We start from the raw sequence: 26,828 nt of genomic DNA, 5'->3' as shown, positions 1-26,828 counted from the left end.
ATGCATGTGTGTGCGTATTCATGTTTTGGACGGACAGATTGCAAGACAGATACAGTAGATTGATGCAGTGGCTGACATCTCCTGTTGCAGGGTGTCAGAGGTCAAGTTCGTGCAGAGCTTTTCTGCCACCAACCAGCTGCTCGTCTCAGGGGACAGATGGGCTGTTTTGTTTATTTGTTTTGTTTCTTAGGTGTGCGTGCGTGACAAGAGGGAGAGAGACGCTGGACATCCATAATCCAAGGTTTTGTGTTTTGTCATGGTCTACACATAACCAAAAATATTAGCGACATTCCTTGTTAAATTTTGCATGGCCATGTTTTTGCATTTCATGCCAGTATCTCACTCTTCCCGTCCTCACAGTGTGTAAATGCACCGATCAGCCACAACATTAGAACTACTGACAGGTGAAGTAAATAACATTGACCATCTTGAGACAATTCAGTGTTCTATAAACAAAGATGAACAAGAAGGACGTGAAGACAACGATGATGAAGAAGAGGAGGGTGATGTACAGGAAGGTGATGATGAGGAAGATGATGATGAAGAGGAAGAAAATTATGAAGAAGCAGATGATGAAGAAGAAGCAGAAAAGGAAGATAAAAAATAGATGATGATGACAAAGAGGAGAGGAAGATGAAGTAGTAACAGGCAAAGAAGAATCAGATGAGGAGGAGGAGGAGCTAGTAGACAAATGAGCAGCAGCAGAAGAAGAAATTCTTTTAAAAACATGTCAGAAGAAAGTATGTATGGAACAAGTTCAACTCTGATCAGTCAGAAAACTTAAGTAATGGTTGTGCACTGATTAGGAGAGTCAGGCAAAGAGTGAACACAAACATATGGTAGAGCCGTTAATCACAGTTGTACAGTAAGTAAAGTCAATGTCTGTTGTGGCCAATGTCGTGGTCAAGAAATCCCACATTTTTACAGGAAGGAAAACTAATCAATTTGTATGTGTGGAGGTTACGCCGAGGTTAGAGAAGGCTCCGGTTCACTGAATTCCCCAGTTGGTGAGAAAAACACTGACAGGAAAAGTGAATAGGAAATACTTCCTTCCTCCACAGCAAACACAGAGGGGCCTGGAGAAGCTCTGGAAAATCAATTCCTTGACTACCATGTTAATATGTTATTTGTGGTCGTGTGTGCATATGAACTATTATGACAACTGAAGAACACATCTGCAAGGTAGTGTTACATGCATAAAGCTAGTATTACTGCATGTATACATTGTACAAACAAACCACAAAAATCTATCCGCGGTCAGGTGGTGACTGTTTTCCTACATCTTCAGGACTGTATTTAGCTGCTATAAGAAGAGTCATTCAATCTTGAACTGATTCGTTAATCAACTGCAAATGCAATCATCATGAATCATCAACATTTCTGATAATAGTTTAATTGCTGAATTTATTTATCAAGCAAAGGTAAATATATTTTGTGGACCGTTGGTCACACAAAGCCATTTCTAGCCATAAGCTTAGTCCCCAGGAATGTCCTGCACACAATTTTATTTTTCCCCGTACAAACAATAAACAAAAACACCTACCAATTTGTCAAGCATTGCAAAACCAAAAGATGTCTACTTTTAAAGTCTTGAGAAAAAAAAGTGGCCAAACAAGCCTATACACACAGTAAATAGTTAAATCATTTATTTTTTCCTGTATGCTAATTTATTTTTATTGATGCTTATGTCTTTTAATTTTATCTCTCCATATGCATCCAACGAATTAGCTCAGCTTCATCAGTCTACTAGAAAAACACAATACACGCATGCTCAGTCATACTGGCTGGAGGAAAAAAAAAAAAAAAAAACAGTTCCATGTTTAAGACCAGCTGCTGATTTAAAGATTTAAAGGTGTGACCTGTGTCACTTCTTGCATAGCAGCATAAATCTGTGCATTGATTTCCTATAAAATCCATTGTCCTCACCAACAACAAGCTCCTGCAGGGAATCCAAGAGCGGGATAACAGCGTCTCTAATAGCCTGACCCCAAACCTCTGACCCACTAAGCCAATCAGGTGATGCTCCTCTCCTCTCCGTAAAGAACATAGGCATGGGTACTTGTAACCATATCCAGTTCAATATTCATGCTTTTCTTTAGGCCTTACACACACATACACAAGTTTTGATGACACCAGTGTGTTCAGAGGATGAGAAATCAAAGCACTCAGCAGACATTCCACAACCTTCTTCTCAGAGTTGTAATGGGCTATTTTGGCTGCTTGTATTCTTAGAAGTTGGATCTGCCTGCAAAAAATATTTTTCAAAGCTGGCCTGAGATGACGGCTTTATTATGCTTGTGATGGCAGACAGTCTTGGCAGCTATAGCTGCTTAGTAACACTAGAAACTCACTGAGGAGTCTCAATAGAAAGATGAGACAATAAGTACAGGCTTCAAAAGGCCAAATTGTATAGAAAAGAATGAAAAGGAAAGACTGACTGCAGCTTAACAAATGCTGTACAGTGTTAAATACAGAAAGTTACTTCCTAGAAGCAACCAGTAGAAAATAATTAGAAATTGAAAAACCTAAATAGGCGGTGATCTTGCAGCTCTTCAGTGAACCTAAACCTTTTGTGATTAGAGTATGTTAATGTTTCTGAACAGTTTGGCAGTGTGAAGAAATTCAAATGTGGCTTCTTATGTAGCCAGCTTATGTCTTTGGTAATTCTGTCTTAATGTTTTTTAGTGGAGTTAAAGGTCAGTTCCCATAGGACTTAGTAGACAAAGAGGCCCGTGTTTCAGAAAGGAAAGAGAGTGGTCAATACTCAAGATTTTAGAGAGCAGAAGGTGAGAACACACAGGAACAGACAAGCTGCAATTTGGCAACAACATGGAAATGTGATTAAATTAATTTTTCATCATGATCAATTTCCAAAATATTTACCACAGAGAAAGACAGCCCATGACTTTGGGTCCTTTCAGCAAAATGACCATGCAGGCTAAGAACATTGGGTGAATCCAGATGAAGCAATATTTTCTTTGCAAATAAAGGGCAGTGGTAGCAACAATAGCTAGCTCTGCCCATACACTAACATGATATTTATGTTCACTCAGAAACATTTGAGGTGGGAAACGTACAAGAGGGTTACAGAGGAAACCACAAGCTACCAACTGTCAGCTACAACGTGATGGGGGACAAGCAAAGGGCTTTATATGTGGGCAGGGCCTAAAATGAGACACAAAATGAAAGTGGCCTTTATTCCTCAGGTCCCAAGCAGTCACAAAAAACAGACTGCTGGGATTTGATAACTGGTGTCTCCACTTACAGTGTGACTTCAACACGATGGAACCAGGATTGAGCTTAAGGGTGTGCAGAAGCCAAAATAACAAACCTATTTCTGTGCAAACAAAGGCAACTGATATGACAAAAGCAACATCTTTACATCAATTTCTAACATAAAGAGGAGAAAACAAGGTCAATAGAAGCAGCGGCCTATCCCTCTAAACTCTCAAAGGACAACAAAGCCATCTGCATGACAGCTACACGCAGCAACCTTCTACAAATGGTGGCAGGTTGAATTTTAATAATAGATACAGCCTGGTCCTCCTCCTCCGGACATTAACTCAATCTACATGTAACCATTTTGAAGTAAATGTATTATGAATATAGCCTAATATTACCCTGCTATATCACATTATCATTGTGGCAGACTGTGTTAAATCACATATGATGGAAAAATGTTTTTCTTTGTAAAATTTGAACTACCATCGACAGTCAACGAGTCAAACCCACGCCCTGTCTTTTCAACCCCCTCAGCCTTACTGTATATACACACACAGCCCTTCTACAGCTTTCCGGAGAGATGCTGTGATATCATGGTGCCTCCTCCAGAGAGAGGAGCACACAGCACTTAGACCAATTGGACAGAGTGATGACTGACAGTGTGCCACATCATCATATTCATTTATCCTTCCAGCCCTCTGCATATTACTATCTCATCTAGAAGCTCTGAACACACTGGAGCAGTGGATGGATGGATGGATGGATGGATGGATGGATAAATGGATTCTCTCAGCCCACATCCACTTTTTGAAAAATGATCCAACCCCTCCCCCCATTAAGATCAATTAACTTCAGCCTGCGGGGACGGAGCTAGACAATACATTAAATAAACAATCATGTAGAGTAAAAACCACCAAGACCAGCAGCCAAACATTGACCTAGGCTTTATGTTCTGCACTGTCTGTTGATTGTTAAGCATGTAGCGTTTAAACATTAATTACCAGTTTATATATATATACATATATATATATATATATATATATATATATATATACATATATATATATATATATATATATATATATATATATATATATATATAGAGAGAGAGAGAGAGAGAGAGAGAGAGAGAGAGAGAGAGATGTTGAAGGAAGATTCCTGCTGCTCAGGGACCACACTGTCAGGGACCGAGAAGCCTGAGTCAACAAAGATCGCGGTTTCCATGTACTGTTCTACATCTGCTGATTGGAGCAAACCTGGCAACCTGCTCCTTAAGCATGGCTAGATATTAGCTGGATGAGCTGCTGATTAGACACAACCAGCAAACACAGAAACAGCTCCATTTTAAACAACATCATCACAAAGACACTCATGCACAACCACTTATGTTCTGGTCTCTGAATACGGGACTATGACACAAAGATTGGCTCAACCTAGAATACGTCATGATACACTGCCTTGGTTATTGAAGTCAACACAACAATGGTGACATAATTAACTGTATCCACAATACAGGAGAATAACTGAAACAATATTTATGCAGTTTAAGATTAAAACAATACCTAAAATGTCAATTAATAACTTATAGTTTCAGTCTTATTAAAGACTTTTTGTCTTCTTTCTTTTTATCTAAATAAAAATGTAAGCTTTAGCACACAACATTTACATATGTTCATTGACTCTAACATGAGACAGCCATAAAATTAAATATTTATATTTATATATAATTTAGCTAATTTTAAATATAAAAACCAGGCACATGTAAGTTGCTAAAAGATGAAATTTTTAAGATAAACGTTTCATTTAAGCATACAGAGAATATATATAAGCAGAACATGTAAAATATAATGAAAACTAATCAGAAAACTATCTGTTTACTATTTTGACTCGTCAGATTAGCTTTAAAGAGGAACATTGGGAAAAAAATGCAGAGACATTATTTTATCTATAATTTACATAGCGACAAGGACTTTTTAGTATGCTTGGTTTATCGTATGCATCTATCTTAAAAGTATACAGCATACAGCAACCAAAATTAAAAACACAATACGGATCAGAAACCTTTCAGCGAGATATTTTAGTCAAATGTTCAGCACTATACAAAAGTGAAAAAAATAATAATAATTGTGTGAAGACTTGACACGAATTCAAGACTTGAATTCAACAAGAAAATCCACTTATTGATTCTCATGCAGCACATGAATGAAAGGCCATTTCTGCCGAGAATGTAGGAATAAATCGACTAACACAAGAGCATCGCCTGAATTCAAAGATGGTTTGAAAATCTTTGAGTGTTCATGATTTTGCAAAGAGACTGGCCCAGGTGATAGAGGATGACTGTAGCTGTACAGGGGACAGCATGGGAGAAGATCTTCTCGTCTGATTATGTACTTATGCTTCAAGTATTATATTAGAGTGCATCTATGAGTGTGTGTGGTCATTACACACATCTTTTTCAACAAAGCCATTAGATAGCCAAGCGATTCCATTTGAAGCCTTTAGCAACGTTGCAGTCAAGTCAATAAAAACAGCGCTGTGAGCACGACTAAAAGCATCGCTCTCAGCCATGTTGCCTCACTGCACATAATAACACATGAAACAACACAACCCAACTACACACAGACCACTTTTGAATGCTCTGATTTCCACGAGTCCTTTCCCATAAGAAAACACACTCGATGAAACTTGGTGCCCGAATGGTCGAAAAATTACAGATTCATTTACAGGATCCACTACTGCTATCACACGGTCTCTTATTTCAAATATAAATGTTGTATCAATCAATTCATTTATCAACAATATTTCAGAAAAAAAGCAAAAATGTCTCAAGTAGTTTCATATTGTTAATTTTGTACAAAAACAGACCAAAACGGGAAAAAAAATAAATAAATAAATTAACTAAAAGGAAAGCCGTTTTCAGCATTTTGGCTTGAATTTATTAAACTATCAAATAGATATCCAATCCATAAACTGGGTGTAGTTTAAGCTTTAATCAACAGAGAAAAAAAATTGTTTGGTAACTGATTAAGTAATCCTTCAAGTAAAACCACAAAGATTCCCACGTTACAAGCACCAAGATTACATTGTTCCTTCAATTGCCACTGAGTTTTCCACTAACCTGACAAATAAAGAACTTATACAACATTATTTTGAGCTCAAGAATATTGATATTAGGATTTTTTTGACATTTTTAGTATTTTAGACGTGTCATACAGCTGACTCATAAAAAAAGGAATTTGATGAATCCATGAAATCAAAACAAATTCTCACATTTTAGAAAAATATCACCGCATTAAACCATTTACAATTTTCTAAGACAGATCAAAAAATTCTGGTAATCAAATAACCAAGCAACTGACACGTTGTTGAACTTCTAATAAAAAATAAAAAAAAACACTATCAAAAACTATTTGTGTAACCAATAAAATAAAGGTAAAACCATTACAAGATTCCCAGGTTACATGCTCCAGAGTTGCTTTTCTGATTATTTGATCACTGTGATCTAAATTAGCTTGGTACAGCAACTTATACTAAATATATTTTAGTTCTTGAACCTAGTCTTATCTTAAATACCACTTGAGAACTTTTAAATTGTTAATTTGAGCTCAAGTATTTTGAAATAGGCCTCTGTCAGCATTTATGATATTTTACAGACATATGCTCAGCATCTCAAAGTCACTGCTGACAAAGTGACAGAGCTTGTTAAACAGTGAAAGGGAAGCATTGTCCCATTTAAGGACAACACAAGGTAAAATGAAGGCCAAGTGATGATGAGCTAAATGAATGGCATAGTGACAGAAACCAACAGGCAGACGAAAAGAAAAACAGACACAGACTTCGGGTCAGTGTGGCCAGTGTGGAGCAGACAAGACTATAAATAGATCCAATCCTCCTCCGGCTTACAGCCCTGAATCACACTGACCTGACCCGCCCTGCATCACCAAGCAGAAAGACAGAAACACAATGAGACAAAAAGTGAGAGACAGAGAAACTGAAACAGAGACTGAGTGACAGATGGAAACGTACAGAGAAACAAGATCTTAAGATTGCTCTTAACGTCCCCTATCAACAAGTTGACTCCAGTCACAGACACTGTGTGAGGTCAGTGTAATGTTAGTGGGACAATGCCAAGCATCATGTTGCCTGCTTACTGCCAACAGTGTAATGTTGTTAAAATGACAAGGAGCGCTGTGATTGACAAGATAAAGGGTAAGATTAAAAACAAAATCCAAAATCCCCCCCCTCTCCGTTCTTGACTGGGCAGTCTTTTCATGCGTCCTCTGCAGCATGATAATTGGACAGCAGCAGACATCAGTTCAGCTCTACTGGACCCCAGAGACTGACCCAGTGCACTGCCACAACTCGGCTAGAAAAGGTAATAAGATATGAGAGAAAGAAGCAGTTCTGTAGGGCTGAACTTAACACAGAGGTGCTGGGAGACAAATGCTAACATCAGCATGCTAACATCTGAAAATGGACGATGTAGAGTAGATTAAAGGTAAAGTTACATTACTGTTCACCATGTTCATGTATTACATATGTTATACAGCTGTGAACACACCCAAGACACATTGAGGACCCATTTGAGTGACCTGATCTCAGACCAGAGGTGGTCTGTGATGCATCAATCACTATAAGTGCTGCTATAGTGGTTCTGAAACTGTAGTAGCGATCCATTAAGACAGAAGCTGTTAAAATATTCTATTGTGCCTCAAACAATGTCAGTGTTTATGTACATACAGAATGTAAAACTGACATTGGATATGAGGTGCTGGCTGAGGATGTGTTTTAATGGCAAGTGTGAACAAAGGTACTTAAAGCCGGCACTTGCGATTGGATTGTCCAGGTCAAATGTTAATGCAAGGTCTGAACAAGGCCGTAGAGATTAACAGCTTTAATCAGACTGTTGCCCTGAAGTGTTTGACATACTGTCAGCTATAAAAGAGGACTGGGCAATTATATTTTTGATAACTAGTGAAAAAAAAGATTTCAAACACTCTTACTGTCCATTAGCGAGCCCTTCACTAACAGACAGTCGCAGTTAGCAAGATCTTTATCAAGAGGTTCTTCCGCCTTTCAGTAAAAGGTGTGAACCCCAACGCCCACGACTGGAAAGTGTTACTACATATTCCCTCCCATGCCGTTCAGCTTTTGAGATAATAAAGGAGAGTCTACATCTTTATATTCCAATTTCCTACCGGAGGAAGTTTAAAGGAGGTGAAGTTTTGGTCATATTTGTTCTCCTGTTGGTCAGGCAGAACTTTACTAACGCTCTAACGCTGTAAGGGGTCCTGGCAGGGAGACACAGACTCTATTCACAACGCTGCGCAGCAACCTGATGTTAATGGTCGCTCCCCCAGCCAGTCAGCTAAGGTCTGTTTAAGCTTCATTTAATGACTTCAGCATTCAGTAAGCCACACACACTGACTGAAGATGGTTTCTTCATGCATGCAGAACATAATACAGACCAGATGATAATACAATGAAAACTAAAATGAGTGAGAAGAATACACATTGTGTTACTACGCGTTTTGGCTGAGCTTCTCAGATACCTCTCAGAGTCCAAATCACACAAACATAAAGACTACTGTCTGGGTGCTTTTGTTATTCTAAATTTAACAACAGAAAAAAATGAATGAGCCTTGATTCAGCTTAAGCATAATTTAAAATGTAAACATACATACACACGTCTTGTGTTCAGAGGTACGGTTAAGAGGTTCTGCAGTGGAAATAAAAAAAAGCTGTACAAAGCTGTGCACAAATGCAAAGCACAAGTCAGGCTAGGTTACATGGAAACATGTACTACAAGTTTACAAAGATATATTGTGCGCACGACTTTGAAAGTATTTATTTAAAGTCAAAACAAATGAGTGCATAGAGGTGATGTGTTATGATGTATAACAGCAGAGTTTTAGTGGACCCACATAATTTCCTACGGTTCTTTATCGATATTCTACCATTTAAAGTTCACTGGATGCACAGAATATTTTTTTGAAATATTGTTTTGTAATTGCTCTTGGCTCCACTGTGTAAGGACAGCCCCATGCTCTTATGTCTAATACCTCAAGTAAAAGAAAACAACAGTATGTAAGCCTAAAGCCTTTGGCAGTGGAAGCAGCTGACACAAATTTGACGCCAAGTGGGCCTGACTGCCTGTTGCCCCACTGCCATTCAGCTGGCTATTTTCTAAGCACTGTCATTTGCTTGTAGCCTTCCAAAAGATTGACTGTCACCAAGAATGAAGCAGATTATCTTCTACAAAACAAATGTGAAAGTCTGCCCTCTAAAGAAAATACTGGAGATTAAACACTTTGGCGACCATCTGCCGAGAGATATAATTAGTAAACACAGGTCCAGTTGTTAAATAATTCTCTGGGAGCAAATGGATGACTTTTATGTACAGTTTTATGTACTCAGAAAAGAGACCTGGTCAAGAAAAGGCTTTTGAGATCTTTCTGATTCTGAGTAGCTAGCACGTCCCAGGTTGGCTAGGATAACAGGTCTTTGCTTCCAGGTTACAGTGGTTGACCAGCTGGCCTCAAATTTGCCAAATATATTTGCAAACACAGCAGTGAGGACTGAAACGTTTGTCTTCTTTGTGTTCTTTCTTTTCTTCTTATAAAGGTTGACTGTGTTTACAGTGAACAGATGTTAACACTGACGTGAATGGCAAAAGGCCAAACAGTCCTACTTAGCTATCCATACACACTGTGGATTTACTGTTGACCTGTAGGCACACTAGCAAGCCCAGGGTTAGGTCAGTGTTGTTATGGGATAATCAAGTCATATGCTGGAGTACACACAGGACAGCATCTGAGAAACTTGTTGACCACATAAGTAATCCACCATGTTTTCTAGCTAATTTCCAGATTATTATATTGTGAGGGGAATACAGAGAAACTAACTTTGAAATCTCTTTTATTACATAATACACGTATTAATCGTTTACAGTTGTCCTATCAAACTGCACGATGTTCAACACTACTACACATTATATTTTCATACCTTATGGCAGCCTACTCAACTCATCGACTATCATTATTGACAAGACAATATTATCTAATCTTACGAGCACACTGTAACCACAAATCTGCTCTATTATTAATACTTCCAATGCTGAATCTCCATTCCATCCACTATTAATATTGCATGTATCATGCAACACCTATACTGAAATAGCATCTCAGAATCCTACACCTCAATCACCAAATATTGTTTACTACATGATATACTATATACATTTCACATACTTTTCATAAACAATATTGGCAGGTTACTGTAAGGGCAATGTAAGGACAACAGAATAATTTCACAGATGTTCTCAAAATGCATATTTGAAGATCATTTTGATCAACTAATAGTTGCAGCTTGAAGTTTTGCACATATGAAAACTTAACATTTAACAGCTCATGTTCCACCTAGTTTAAAACACTGATACGTCAGTATTTGCTTTGCTCACTGTGCCACCGTTGTTAACATCAGTGCTGGTAGTGAAGACAAACTTGAGGCATAGCAACCTCTCTCTGAGGTCTCCTCCTCACACGCCTCTATCCCTGGTTCTGTCTATATCCATGGTAAATCCGTTACTCTCTCTTTCATTTTAGTTTACTATATATTTTTTCAGGTCTTTTTCTGTTCTCCTACACTTTTGTCTGGACTGTAGCCATTATTAGTCACACAGCATTACCTCATTTCATATCACACACAAACAGAGGAAGCTGACGGCATATATTAACTTCTTAGGTACTGACTCGCCACCACTACAGCTACACAAATTCCTGTACAACGTATTGTCCATTACAAGGACAATGGCACGCAGTTTCATCATAATGTTACAGTCAGGCTTGGTAGTTTAAATCCATTTTCTCACCTCCACACAGCAGGCCAAACACGATTTGAAGGGGAAGTGAATGTCAGATTGTGGACATCAGAACGGTGTTTCAGTGTTTCAGGTCACTTTGAGATGTCAAATGTGCTGGATTTTGGGTGGTAGTATCCTTAAACACTATGCAACAACTTGACAATCACGACAACTTATTTAACACCATGGTGTGAATGTCTTGGCACAAACACAAATGTATCCTCAAAAAGTAAATAATACAAAAAAAAATAATAATAACGTAATAACTTTTTCTTCCTGGTAGTATTGAACATATCCAAAGCAATCCATACAACAGAAGAAATTTTACATTGGAAATGCTGCATAAACAGACCAAGAAAAAGACCAACCCGCCATGTTGGCTGTTGGTTATATAAAATGTTTTCTGGTGTTCTCCAGGATCCCTTGTTAACCTTCATTTTTCATATAATTTGAACAGAGAAAATCCAGGGCATTAGTGCAGCATCATCATCTCATCGTTTTTATCCAGTGACCCTAAACTAATGTTCTTACTATTACTATTTTTTTTTTTTTTCAAATTATGGATGAGAGCAGAGAGCTACGTGGCATGTACACGTTTGACAGACCTGTCAATAGTGGAAGTGAAAACAGTGACGTCTCATCATGCACAGAAGTCGTGACATGTCTAAATTTAAGGCTCTTACATTTCTCAACGTCCTGTTTTTTCCTTCTATTATCTTAACTACACTGTCCTGCAGTTGAGCAAATAAAACATGAGATTAAAGGTAAATTAGATTTATCAGAACTACCCTGCCAGCTCTCCATGCCACATGTCATTAAGTACATTTCAAAGCTTATCAGCATTAGACCTCTGTGAGCATGACCCTGTTGCAAGTTTAAAGTTTAAACAACAACACCGAGTTCATGGGGTGTGAACACACTTTGCTGACACTGAACTCATAATTGAAGATTTTTTAAAAAATAAATAAAAAAAAACATGTTATTGCATCTATTAAAACTCTGCCACTTTTGAATCATAGGGTAAAAGTTGCTGATATCTTTTATCAAACAGATATCACAATTTCTGAAAAGGTTGAGAGCTCATTTTAGAGTATACTCCTGCATTTATTATAAAACTATATTAATTCTTCTTTGCAATATCTTTATTATATTTTAAAGTATGGAAACACCACACCAACATTAAAAATAAAGGTCAACTGTGACATTGCCTTATTTCTCCTTTGTCTGGACCAAAAAGAGGTACTTGACCACACCAAAAAGACTACAAAAAAAATTGACATAAAATGATCAATCAAATCAAAAAATATAAATTGAATTTAACTGAAAAATATTTTTGTTTAAAATGTGGGTGTGTGGGGTTAAAAAGAAGTGACATTACTGGTTCTTTACTGAAAGCACCCTCCTCATTTTAGGGCTAAAGGCCTGGGGCTACGTTAGCTGCTGCAAGCATTACACATCTGTCTGCAATAAAACAGACCAAAACATACCTGTTGCTCTGCTTCCCCAGTGTTACAGGAGTCCAGTGCAATATCTGTTGCATACTATTTTAGTCTGGTGGAAACGATTTTAGTATTTAGATATTTCCACTCACAGCAATGTTTTCTTTACCTGGCTTTTTTTAACAACAAGCCATTATTTGTGTGTCCCAGCCATATTTGAATACGAGCTTGCTGCACGTTAATTTTGTAGTTCAGACGTGCCGACTAGAGGAATGTTTAAAAATCTATGACGACAACACCCAAATTAGGACTAAAAATAGATCTCAAGGCAAATACTGCCAACTTCATTCCAGCGCATAAATAACTCTGCCCCGGTTCCCAGCCTTGATGGGCAGCCTTGATCCTCGCTTAGTGATAACTAATCACTGATGAGCGGCTATTCCAGAGGGACATGCTTCAGCCCTGACAATAACCAGCTCTGAGAGTTGATCACCACACAGTGACTTATCTTTAGGTTTATTCCCTTAGCAAACACATAACGACCTCCCTCGTGTGCTGAGACCAGCACGCTGTATACTAACACACGAAGAGACACACATCTAGTGCGCAACAAGAATTGAATGCAACCAGTAAAGCTGCGTAAAGAGAGTGATCACAGACATCTGTATATGTCAAGCCTCCTAAAAAGCAAATAACGACATTGTTTTACAAAAATACATTTGAGGAAGTGTGTGGCCTTGAGTTAACACTGTGCAGACTTTGTGTAAGCAATGAGTTATTATCACTCGTTTACTAGTCACAGAGGTTGAACTGAATTATTCTGTGTACATGCAGAGTACACCAGGGTGTCTATTGAAATAAATATAACTTGTTTATATTTCCATTCAGAAATATTTCTCAGCAGTTGAAGCCATGATTAAATATTTAAATACATCATCGCCATGCAGAGCAGCAGAAATTAAAAAAAAAAAAAACATGAAAAAATTTGTATGTTTGTATGTTTACTATGTTTTCTTCTACAATGATTCACTGCATCATTGGAAAAAGCGACGACATCAAATTGCCCTGGTATTGTGACAGCTCATTTTGTAATTATAATCCACCAGTGATCAAGTGGAGGTTGTGCTTTATCTCACAAAAGCCTTCAGAAAATCTGCATCACTCACACCAACACAAAAGTGTGGCAAAAGCAGCAGGCCCTGAATAGGACTTTTATTGTGAGCAGACTTTTATTATGAAAGGCTGTTTTGATTGTAACCTTGGAAGCAGACACAAACGGACCAACTGTTCTGGTGGTGTGCCAGTCAACAGGAGAACACGCTCTCGACTGCGCTGAACAAATTTAATGGAGTACTACAAACTGCTGTTAACGCTGCAGAGCAGATTTAAAAGGAGATTATGAAACGATTTTAAGTTGGCCAAAAGCCTGCAGGCAGGTGTCATTTGTTACAATTAACTAGACATCACCGAGAAGGCATAGCACAGAAAACAGAGCGATAAACTCCACAGTGAGTGTGTGTGCATGTTTGTGTGTGGCTGGTCAAACATCCTCCTCTTGGGAAAATAGCAGCTTTGTGCAAAGAACCTTTAGTATAAACGGCAATAATGACAACAAAAGGTGCACAAATATTTACACAGATCACTATGTTGTGTGTGTTTCCTTGCATTTTAAAGCCAAATTAGGATGCCAGTGTGGCTTCCCGGCTACACTCGGTTTGCATTTTGTAAAATGAACAGTCAAAATCATGCACCAATAAAATAATGAGATATGCAAAATGTAGACAGAATCATCTGTTGCCTGGATGAATAACTTTAAAAGAAGATCAGGGACAGAAATGGGAGCTGGAAAGTAATGTGATAAAAGAAGTGAAATGAGGCATAAAAGGCGGTGTTTAGAAATGTAAATTGGGACTATCAAAAATAAATAATACATGAGATTAGAAGAGAGGAGTATTCAAAACCTCCAGTGTAGGCCACAACTAAAGTATTTGAACTTACATGTACATTAATCTACAACTCCGCTTGTTCCACCTGCTTGCAGTGTAGTTCGTCAGTCTGCACCTTCACATCCAAAAACAAATCTAAAAACAAACGCGGCTGGAGTTTTCTTGAAGACTCATCTAAGTGGCGTCTTCAGTTCTAAATGATCCAAAATGCCAGGGGTTGTTAACAAACAGATACTCACCTGAAATTAGAGGATATTGTTCAGATTAACCTGGGTGGTATCGTCTTTTTCGTGATTAGTGGTTCTCTAATGAGCTATTGACAGCCAGAGACTCAGTGTGTGAATGTGGGTGAAACGTTTAGGGATGAGATGTTAAGACTGTGTTGCAAGTGGCTGACAAGTGACGTCTACCTCCAACAAATCCAGTGGTGTTTGTTTTAACTTCGCATTGAAGGCACAATGCTTCACACACAATGATCACACACGCTGAAGGCTGATGATTAATGAGTGCTGCTCTTAATTTTAGAAGCTACTGTTGCTTCTTTTCAGTCTGTTGAGCGGAAGTGTCTGGAAATTCTGGCATCCCAGACACACTGTTCAGTAGTTTTAAAAAACACATCAAATGTGAAAATGTGTTAGAGATGTTGTGAGGTAAAGAAGTAGAAAAGGAAACCAGCAATAAAACAGAAACACAAAAAGTAAAATGCATGTGAGAGCATTGCCAGCACGATGTGATCTCACTGTCACACACGAGCAGAAACACACATAGTCACACATATTATTGACTGGATGTCTCCCATGTGTGTAGCCTGGTTTATTGCCTTCTCAGTCTTCCAGCTGTCGCAATAAATAATCTCAATAAAAACCTCTCTATTTAGAAAACAGTATTATTGCTGACTTACTCACCTATACAGTTTAATTACTGCACCCAGTACACAACTAAACATGAGTCTGATGTGTGTATGTGTGATCTTATTCAGACCCTGTACATTCACAAGACGCTTCTCCTCATATTTGCCACACAGCCACAAACTGTAAACTGGATATTTCACAGAGGCAGGAAAAAATTGATTGATTCAGGACTGCAAACACCAGCTATTTCCTTGAACAATTCACTTACAAATCCAACGTGACATCTTCAAATGTTTTGTCAAAAACAACAATATTCAGTTTACATTTGGGCAAAAGAGAAGCGCGGAAATAATATTTGACGTTTTTTGTTTTAAAGAAAAACTGTTAAGTGGTTATTTGATTTATTTACAAATGTAGAGGACACATAAGACTGTTGGGGGTGATTGGAGCCACGATACATAGAGTATACAGTACGGTACATAACATAAAAACAGGAACAGGATCCATATACTCCAGCCTGTGCAATATTTATAACGTGAGCAAAGCCTTCAGTCAAGGATTTTCTTCAGCCTCCATGCATGAACAAATCTGCTGCTGCTATCAGAGGACAGTCTAAGAATGAAGACCCCCTCCATGACTCACACATACTGACATGACAACAACTGACAAGGAAACACACACACACACACACACAGAGATGGCCATGCATGCACACACATTTGAGATCCTCTAATGTAATGTAATCCAATGAAGTGTTGGCAGGCAGCCTTCCCCCTAAAACAGACTGCAGTGATGACCACATGAAAACACATATGAACACGGCAGAACTGCTACTACCAGTTATTTCCAGTTCAAATAAGATCACACTTATTTAATCATTTAATTAGTTATTTGTTTTGTCTGTAGAATGCCATAAAATAATTGAACATTTTCGAAGGTGAGAACTAAAAATTCCTTGTTTTATCCATTAAAAGGTACAAAGCCCAGAGACATTCAATTAATTATTTCATACAACCCAAACAAGTTTTGAAGATGTCTAGCATTTCCTTTAAAAAAAACAACAAAAAAAACGTATAACCATTATCAAACTAGTCTCAAGTTCTTTTCTGTTATGGCACATACTGTACGTTCTCTGCCTGCGTGGAAGGAAAAAACTCTTCATAGCAGGTGGCAGTGGTCAATAGTCATCTTTCATTTGTATATTTGAATGTTCAGATGAAAAACGAAGGTCTCTCACACCAACACACTCATTCAACATGCTGCATCGCCTGAATAGCTGTCAACAGTGATCCAAGGAATGGTAATGGTGTGGGACAAACCGCTAAAACACCAATCGCCAAACAGAATATCAGCTTGGTGTGTCAAGGCCCTAAGACATAATCAAGCAGAAATGTTTGACAGTTCCATCTTCAATGTGAAGATTGGAAGCTTCTGCCCATAACTTGGCAGTTATAGTCCACAGACAGCGTTAAAGATGAATTTCATGACAGCGCCAAAATATCTCAGAAATGGGAGCTTCCATCTTCTACTGGGAATGTCATTTGTAACAAGAGTCTGTGCAGTATTGACCAGGACCAACATGACATCTCCATCCCCTGATCACTACTGTGCAGACTTACTGTGGTTACAAAATGACGTCGCCAGCAAAATAGATCGAAGTGTTGACACAACGTCCATTTGTATATACAGTTGGTGATTTTTGGATTTGGATTTGATTGGAGAAAACAATATCATTTTCTAACAATCTAATCATTAAGTAGTTTTTTTAAGTAGTTTTTTTAAAGCAAAAATGCTCAAATTACTATATACTACTATATTTTTCTATATCCAGAATGTTTATTTTGTAACTGTTTTCATCTGCTATATTCCTTTAGATTTTGTCCATTTAGATTTTTTATTCTTATGTGAGAGAGAGAGACAGAGACAGAGAGAGAGAGAGAGAGAGAGAGAGAGAGAGAGAGAGAGAAAAACGTTTTTTCGGTTTTTCTGTATGCCGTGAACGTATTGGGAAAGTGACAATAAAGAAATCTTGAACCTTGAATCTTGAAATTCACTGTGGTATTAAGCTTGTAATGAGCATATATATTACTTGTGGATAGTTGGCCATACAAAAAATGAAGTTAAAAAATGTTTTATGGACCAATAAATAAAATCTGTAGAATAATAGGTAATGAAAATTAGAAGTTAGTTTTGTTATTTGTTGTCCAAACTTGCGCAAAAGTAACAATTTCAGTCAATGTCCAGCACTATATGGAAAATGAAAATTTTATTCAACTTGGCTCCTACATGATACCATATGCCATTCGGACAGGGGGGGATAATGACGAGCACATGAGAGGGAAAATGAGGGCATCATGAATAAGAGAGAAGGAGAGTCTTGAGAAAACACACCGAACCTCCAGACACACACACACACTTGAAAGTAGGAAGGTTTGCATGCTATGGGAAGACCAACACCATGAACTACTCCTACCCTAACCCTGACCGTCTCACTCTATTTCCATATCTACATCTTTTTCTTTCCATATACGACTCTCTTTCTCATCAAATATTCACAGTTGGTCCCATTAAACATTCACCACGCAGCGCTGCTACGTTTATCTGTCCTGCACCAATCAGTCGCAGAGAGCGCATCAGAAGCCCACCAAAAGCCTGAAAACTAAAACACACACACACACACACACGTTGCCTGCCTGCGCTGCTTGCGCTGCGGCAGTCTTACGGAGAGAGGAGGAGATGACTAGAGATAGGGAGGAAGAAGTGTCAAAAGACAAGAAAGGCGACAGTGACCGAGGGAGAATTGAGACACAAAAAAGATAATCATAAGAAAGGAAGTAAAGAAAAGGAGTGTGAGGGTCCACTTCTCAGCACTTGTCCATGTTCAGTGAGAGCTGAGCAGCCTTGCACCTCAATAATTTAACAGCAGGACGAGTGCCGCCAGTCTCTCTCTCTCTTTCTCCCCCTCTCTTTCCTTGACATCACAAGGCCTTACCTAAAAACTGTGTAAAAATACACACTTCACAGTTCAGTGCAATACGTCACACATAATTGTAGCTAAAAATAACGTGAAACGCTGTCGAGATAGATTACACTAGAGCAGTAATTCCTTTGGGTATCTACAAAGAAAACGTGTAATTTGATAAAAATCACACTATTCCGATCAACTGCCTACATCCCTTACACTTACAACTTATTTTCCTTTTTACGTATGCAGCTACAATGAATGTGTTTTGGGCTCTGAGCTCTGCTAAAATGCGGATGACCTACATTCAATACTGTGCTTGAACGCATCCCATGTAGAAGCAGTAATGGAGCTCCTGCTGCTCACGTAAAGGGTGTTAGTGGGGCCTTCTCCAGGTGAGGTGTGAACATACTTTCAATTTTTACGTGATATGAACACAGACGGCATTCAAGCCTTTTAATCCTCTTTAGTAAATATTAAAGAGTTAAATGGTTTAAACACCTTTGGCCACATCCTCAGTGTGTTTTACCACAATTTGTGCTTCCATTTCTAAATACCACTGGCAGATTTTCTTGAGAATTTCACCTGTAGATGGCTCAACTCTGCAAACATTTGAACACAGAGAGCTGGAAGATGTGACTTAAAACAGCAAGATAGAGAGGGTGTTTCACGTTCAGCCACAAGCGGGATGGTGAAATACATTTTGTCTTTATAACAGGATGCTTGTGCCTCTTTTCCACACACTTTAACTTTTTACAAAATAAAGTCAAGCCTCTACACGAGAAGCACAGAAATCGTAGCTCATCTCGAAGCCACAGAAACAAGATTACTCTATCTCCCCTTCTCATCAGACTGTGCACGAAAGCATGCCCTCCACCACTTAAGTAAAAGTAACATAAGCATAAGCACAGTTCCCTTCTTAGCTTCTGCTTCCTATGATTTTTATCAGGTCTTCACTGTTACCTCGGGCTAACAATAATTGTAGTTATCTACTTCTGTAAACTGATGCTAAAGTCATCACCACTTATCTTGTGAAATATAGTATTAGGTGTCTGCAGTATCAGTGGCCATGGGGTGCAGGAACATTTACACATCTGTGTGGCCGTTTTCACTGATTACACTTCTGCAAACAGTCCTCAACAATTGACATGTTATGTTCATAGGTAGCCTGAAAGTGTATCAGAGATTGAAAAGGTATGAGTGAAAGGGTTTAGATGTAAGCTCAAAATATTCCGTTTCCAGCAAGTCAACACAAATTGGGTTTTTAAAAAGTGGAGGATTTCGTTGTGTCGAGCCATGCAATTCTTTACTGCAATCAGTCGAGCCACATCTGCGCGGTGCATGCTATGTTTCTAATAACATCTTCAGAGTAAAAGCATCCTGCTGGTGTACAATTGCAAAGCTTTTACAAACACCTCTGGAAAGAAGTCAGGAAAATGAGTCAGACACCTGAAACAGGAACATGGGAGTGAAACTAAACTCCAACATTCAAAAACGCAGGTATAATCGTACTGTGGGCTAAACACAGACTTTTTTAAAAAGAGTTTTCTCTGCAGTCTCCAGCAAAGACACTTGAGAAATCCTGAAAGACTGAAAATGACAGAAACAGCTATGTTTTGTCTCTGCAATAAAATCCACCTACCAGCACCTCTGAACTCACTAATTAATAGGTTTCATCTCATTTGTTCGCTTGAGCGAACGCGCACGTGCATGTGACACCACGTGACCCAGACATAATCGCTGACCTCACCACCAATGTGCCCTCCCTGAGCCACAGAGAATAGGGCTTAATCCGGCCTACGCACAAACACACACAAGTCTCATAAGTAGACGCGATACTCCAAAGTTCCCCAGATATCAAACCACCGGTGTTTGCACACACAAACGAGGAGTTTACAAGCAGAGATCGGACTTCATGTGCAGCGTGTGTTAATTAGCAGGTGTAAAGAGATCCCAAGAGAGGTAGTCAACTGCTACAGTGCTGGAACTATCAGGACTGTACATGTGACGGTCAACCTAGATGTATTCATGTGATGATTTAAATAACAATTGCCTCTCAGTGTGGCCTGTCATCATTTCAACTATTCTAACATTGTGCTGTTAGCAACTGGGATTGCTAGATCAGATTATCACACAATGTTATAAACAGGGTCACATTATCAAAAGCATTTTATTAGGAGGTAATAATGAAAGCAAAAATAATAATTGGCTACGCTACTTTCAATATCAGCAAGGTGTACTTACAACCCGGTACAATGTGTTCCCCAGATAAACAACGAACGCCCACACTGCCATCCATATACGTAGATATGAAACATCACACATCAGACCAGAAAATCGTCTTTCATTGCTGGTCCAGTTCTGATGCTCATGTGCCCATTGAAGGAGCTTTCAGCAGTGGTCAGGGGCGGGCATAGGCATCCTGGCTGGTCTGCAGTTATGCAAACTCATAAAAAAAAAAAACTGTGATGCATTGTGTGAACAAGCTTTATTTTTTTCAGCAACTGGAGCTACAGTAGCTCATCTGTCGGATCAGACCACAAGGGCCAGCCAGCGCATTAATGAGCCGTGGACTCCCATGACCCTGTTGCCAGTTCACCATTTTTTTCTTCCTTTGACGACCTTTGATAGATACTGAACACTTCAGACCAGGAAAACCCCACAAGACCTGCAGTTTTGGAGATGTTCTGTCCATCAAAATCTGGTCCTTGACAAAGTCTCTCAAATCCTTCAACTTGTCCATTTTTCCTGCTTCTGACACGTCCTCAAAACCTCATCATGAATTGTAACAAAAACACATGCATCAACATTGGTTGGATTCAGCTCAGCCTATAGAAATGACTGATAGTTTGCTCTTCTTTAATATAGAACCGTTTTACATATCATCGTCACCAGACAAGTGTTGATAAAGATAAGTATTTTGCTACCACAGGCTTGTGCATGGTTCACAAGTACAGTGTTGGTTTCTGTTTGAGGAAGTGTCTAAATCAACATGAGGGGGAATTCTAAATCTAATTGACACTTACTTTCCAAAACATTAGGTACACTAGTGATAATAATGCCTATAAGCGTCATGCACGACATCGTCCTGTAGGACCGTTATAATGTTAATGTTGAAATGGAAACTTGTGCTGGTACAACACAATACAGTTCCACAGTACTATAAACCAAAGCCTTCATGCTTTACTCTAGGGATGTTCAGTGTCGGGCCTGAATGATCGGATCGGGCTTTAGCCAAGTCTGATCTTTTGTAGTTGTTTATTTTAGGTCATAAACCAAAACCATGTCCTTGTAGCATCAAAACTTCTTCTTCTTCTGTTTTAATCGCAGCTGGCTAGTGTTAAAGCTGCCAAAACTTTAAGAAGAAAATGAAGCTAAGTGGAAGTACTTCACTCTGAAAATGTCAGTGTCAAAAGTTAGTCAGGGTGTGAAAAAACATCTGTAGTTGAATCAACAGCTTTTTTCAGTTAATTTAAACAAATAAAGGATTTTGAATTGGTGCAGTACTGTTACATAAGAATGCATTTGTCTGCAGTTGTGTCAGTTGCCTGTACCTAATGAACTGGCAAACTAACAAAAGTGTTAGTCGCATGCAAATTTGGTAAAGTTTAGGCCACAGAGAGGCACATTAGCCTGGCTGACGCGACTGCACATCTCAATGAGATGCTGGTCTGGAAACTACGTGTTTATTTTCTCGTATTTGAGGCGTGGTTTTACAAATGCCCAGAGCCGTTTATTGGGCGCTACGAATGTCTATCAAATGCGCCTGGTAATTCCCATGCTGCCTTGCGCGCGATTCATAGCCAGAGCCTGTTGGTAGCAGAGCAAACACATCCTTCTTGGCAATGAAGTCTTTCAACGCCAAACGTTGCTCTTTTTTAAAAATAAACTTGCGTTCTAAGCTACTTAAAACACTGTCTAAGGCTGCATCGAACGGTAACGTTAGGTCCGCTGCCATGTTGGTTCAACACACTACAAGCTTCGGTGTCGCGCATAGACGTCGTCATCGTCTTGCTGCCCCCCCCCCCCCCCCGTTCTGTGATTGGTTCCCTATCTCAGGCGAAAATATGGGCGATGGTTTCCAGACTGCTTTTGCAGCGAGAATGAAATCGCGCGCAAAGCAGTATGGGAACACCCAGGCTAGAGGCACATCACAATTTTGGCAAATTTGTAAAAGTCAAGGTCCAATCACTCACTAAGGTTTAGACTTGAGACTGAAGTTGACAGATGAGACTATGATGCGTGTTTATAACTGACAGTTATTTTGGAATAAACTTGTCTCTGCCACCTGCAAAGAAAACTAAAGCAACAAAATTTGTTGGGTCAAAGTTGAACCAAGAGGATAGTGTGTAAACTAAACACAAGAACAGTTTGAGTGATAATTGTTTTCCACTTCAAATCCATTAGCTAGCCTTGGGGATTGTTTACCAGCTGTCAGATCATCTGACTGCCTCTAAAATGACCTAAATTAAGAGGCCCTAACTATTCAGATAAGTTGGAATAGACCAGAATCATTCTTTAGCTGTCTTTCATGTGTGTGTGTAGTGAAGGCAAACACACTGGTAGCACATTTCAACTCTGATTAGGAGAACTGTGCAACCAAGGAGTGACTAACGTGTACTTTCATTTCACAATGTTAAACTTTATACAGAGAGGCTTTGTGTGCATACAGTGAAGTGTGAGAACCATTAAGAAGGTGAGAAAAAAAAGTGCAACTGTGTCTGAGTTGCAAGAAACGAGCAGCCATCTCTGTGTGTTTGTGTGATAATTGACCACGACCAACACACACACTCACAGAAAAAAATTGGCCTCTCTGCCAGACGGCCTATGGGATGAAGAGTTTCACCCCTGCTGTTGCCGGGTTACTAGCTCCGGACCACTGCCAACACAGCCCTCCACACAACACACACACACAAAATCAAATCGGCTGGTGAAAAGGGTTTTTAAGATCTCTCCTCGAATCAATCTTTTGTTTACAGAGGTGGGAGGGAGGGGGCGGGAGAAACCATAAAAAGGAAGGAAAATGACATGGGCGGGGGCGTTTGAGAGAGAAAGGCGAGACAGACCAATTCAGTCTGCATCCCCTGGGAAAAGAGCAGCCCAATCAGTCCAGAACTGGCCCTGATCCGCGGCTCACATCACCACTCAACCTTCGGTGGCCCGGTCTGACGTGTACTTAGACAAACATGCGGCACGCACACACCGAGACAGGAGGAGATATAGTGGAACAAACACATGCGGTAACCAAAACACAGCGACGACAAAAGGTGCTAGGAATTATCTACACGGCCGATTAAATGCTTTGACACACGTGCAGCATTAACAGGCAGATGATGAAAACAAATCGGCTGAAACACAAGTACGGGGCCTGTTCAACATGTTGCAGTCTGAATACAATAAAACTGTTTTTACTTCAAACACATATGTGAGCAGATTGATTGGAGCTGAGTCTTTAAGAAAGACTGAAACGCCTTCACAACAGTGCCACTTGCTGATCCCAAAAGCTGACAGATATTACACAAAGGCTGAAGGCTTGGCTCTACAGGTATGGACACACAAAACTGACTTAAAAAAAACGACTGGCAACCGAAGCTGACCGTGACGTCAACTGCATCTGAGCAAAAAGGTTGTACTTGAACACACCGGAAAGACTACAGCCTAAGGTCAGCTGGCACACATGTTGTGCTTCTGCGTAAAAGGAAATAATTCCCCATAACAGCAGGTGGCAGCAGTCTGTATTCATCATTCAAAAAGGGGAAACAGGAAGAGCTACTATTAGCTAGGAGGCTAGGAAGAGCTGCACAATGCTGTAGAGAGTTGATCAGTTGGTCTACAGCTTATTCACGCTGGTGGTAGTGATGTCTGATGCTTACTTTCATCACATCTATCTCTCTTCTCAAGTTATTTCAGTCAATTCAGGATGTTGAATCGGCCGAAATAAGTCAAAAAAGAGAGATGTGTGTGATGAAAGTAAGAACAAACTGGGTTCCAACTAGTGGCAAAAGCTAGGGCTACAGACACTCCACAATGGCCTGACACACCAAGCAGTCTACCGTTTGCTTGGTGTGTCACAACCGTAACCAGAAAAACAAAGGCTTGCCTCTATGACCTGACCTTATGATAATAGAAGACATGAATAAACACTAAGCCAGTGCATACACAAGATCAAAGCTGAACCAGAAAGTTTGCAAGTCTGTCCAACCTTGAAGCTTGTTTAAAACCTGTCTGGTCATCTGCCGGCTCTTGTTTCTACATCTGTTTCGGCTTCCTTCAAGGAATTAGCTGATTGAGTACAATGTTGTAATAACCAAACCTACTAAAACAACCCATCTCATGCTAAAAGCCGCCGCAACTGTGGGGATATTTTAGGCTCAAGCTTCAGCTGATGTGATCCTTTGCAAGAGCTCAACAGCAACTACAACAAACCCAAAAATGGTTGCGGACGGCTGCCAAAGCCCGCTGAACCCTCTCTGTGCGGCTTAGACCGCAGCAGCTCAGCTCTGCCAAGTGGCCTCCAGCTTTTCAGGAATCTCCGCTGACAAGGATAGGACAGAGCGCCTGGCTCTCTGCTCTTAAGGAAACAAACTGGCTTCACTGAGCAGCCACGGCAGCCCACTGTTGTCAGCTCTCAGTTTGCATGGATTCGCGCCGCTACACACAGTGGATATCTGTGGCGCTTACCTCTGGCCGAGAGCTTTTTCGTGTTGATGATTTTAGCAGCATACTCCTGGCCCGTGGACTTCTTGACGCACCGGCGGACGATAGAGAACGCACCCCTGGAGCAGGAAAGACGGACAGATGACAGATCAGCGAAGCCGCTTCAAACATCACAAACAGAGGATCATGAACTTGTCAGGCACACATTAAGAGCATGCATGAATCACACACACCTAAAAAAGAGGGGAGAAGGAAGTGACACGCACAATGAATAGAGTCTGGCATTGTGTGTATGTGAAGGGGTCCTGGCTACCAGTGCGTGACAGGACCCAGAGAGGAGGCTGCAGGAAAATGACCCCCCTCCCTCAAAGGTTGAATTATATTCTCAGCTTGCATTTTTACACAGGCGCCTCCTTTAAACTGGTTGCTGTTGGCTGTATTGGTATGTGGAGCGGCTCTATTAGCCAGACATTAGATGTTACAAAGTGGATATACACTACAGCCTCTGCGTCTTTTCACGTTTGTAGCAAAGCCTTGTCTCTCTCTCTTTTTGTTTCGTTGTATTATCATTGGTTATACAGTACCCCTGCAGTCTGCTTGGAAATGCACAGAAACAGAGCAGAGCAGGACCCCGGAGATGCCACCAAGGCTTAAATGCGAACGAGTTTTCAGCGCGTGCTACCTGCAGATACGTTGACGCGCAAGTTGCCCCTACGAGGCGGATGTTTCCCACCTTTACAGTCGCAAACAGAGCCGCAATGGTGCCTTTAAATACACATTTAGGGATTAAGCAGAAGCCTCCGCGGCGCTAACATGAACCTGCCGACAGCTTATTGTTGCTCGTGAGGCTGCCTTCTCTTCCCGTGTTTTTCTTTCTTATTCTTTTTTTTTTTTTTTTTTTTTGACAGCCCCTGTCAACACTGAAGTAACACGCACAATGGCAACAGCAGCAACAGCAGCAGCAGCAGCAGCAGAGAGGAGAAAAACGTACAAACACACACAGACACTGAATGCAACAAGAGCAGCAGCAGCAGCAGCAGCGGAGGTGGTGGTGGTGGTGGTGTTGTTGGCGGTCGCTTACTTTCCGAGTTCCTCGTACAGCTGGTATTCGTCTGTGAATCTGGTCGAGGTTACAATTGTAGCCATGTTGACTGAAGTGACGGGGAGACCGGGGCGGAGGGGGGGGTATTCGCCTCGCGCTTCAGTGGCCGCCTCGCGCAGGTCTCGGGGAGGAGAGCTCGTGGAGGCTCAGAGGGGGAAGAGAGGCTCGAGCTCAGTGAGAGGAGAAGGGAGTAGGAGGGGAGAGAGAGCGCGCGTGTGCGTGTGTATGAGAGGGAGAGAGAGAGCGAGGTAGCTGTAGTAATCGAGATCTTCTATTAAAACGATGAGTCACTCTGTCTTCAAAAGAGAGGCGCTAGGAGCGTAAAATGGGCGTTAACCATACCATGCGTTTCTATTTGATATTGCATACCATGTTTTGAGATTACTTCAGATTGAGAATACAGGAAGTTTGAGATTCTTCTTTAAAAAATGTTGCAGAAATCCCGCAGCGAAAACCTCATCGCCCCTCATACAAACTTGTGAACATCACTGCAACTGCAAGTCTGCATAGAGGAAGGAAATGCAGGACACCGGCAATTTAGGCAATATATGCGCGGGAGCTGCTGTTTTATTATTTTATGAACTGCACCAGTGCACCATAAATGAATGAGTAAGGTTATTTGCTCATCTAATTTCACACATTGTCACACTCAAATATGGAGCTACGTGTCCTGTTGCACATGCAATACGAAACCCTTTTACGTCAATAAACTTGATCAAATCTGACATAAAATAGCCTACATACGAAGTAAATGTGTTGCATTATTAGTATTATTATCACTAGTGTAA

General features: G+C 40.1%; 1 protein-coding gene across 5 annotated transcripts in view; it reads right to left on the bottom strand.

Moving 5' to 3' along the window:
* camk2g2 (calcium/calmodulin-dependent protein kinase (CaM kinase) II gamma 2) overlaps positions 1-26,160 on the bottom strand; it is a 57,861-nt gene extending 31,701 nt beyond the window's left edge. For all 5 annotated transcript variants that reach the window (XM_084561939.1, XM_084561941.1, XM_084561937.1 and 2 more), the window contains exons 1-2: positions 26,020-26,160; positions 24,963-25,057 (exon numbers count right to left, since the gene is read on the bottom strand). In XM_084561939.1, the coding sequence (XP_084418065.1) occupies positions 24,963-25,057; positions 26,020-26,084 (160 nt within the window). In that variant the 5' untranslated portion in view covers positions 26,085-26,160. The remainder of the gene's footprint in view (positions 1-24,962; positions 25,058-26,019) is intronic.
* Positions 26,161-26,828: the final 668 nt, after the last annotated feature.

This window comes from Chelon labrosus (genome assembly GCF_963514085.1).
Source record: "Chelon labrosus genome assembly, chromosome: 15".
Lineage (NCBI taxonomy): Eukaryota > Metazoa > Chordata > Actinopteri > Mugiliformes > Mugilidae > Chelon > Chelon labrosus.
This window is presented reverse-complemented; position numbering and strand designations above follow the sequence as displayed.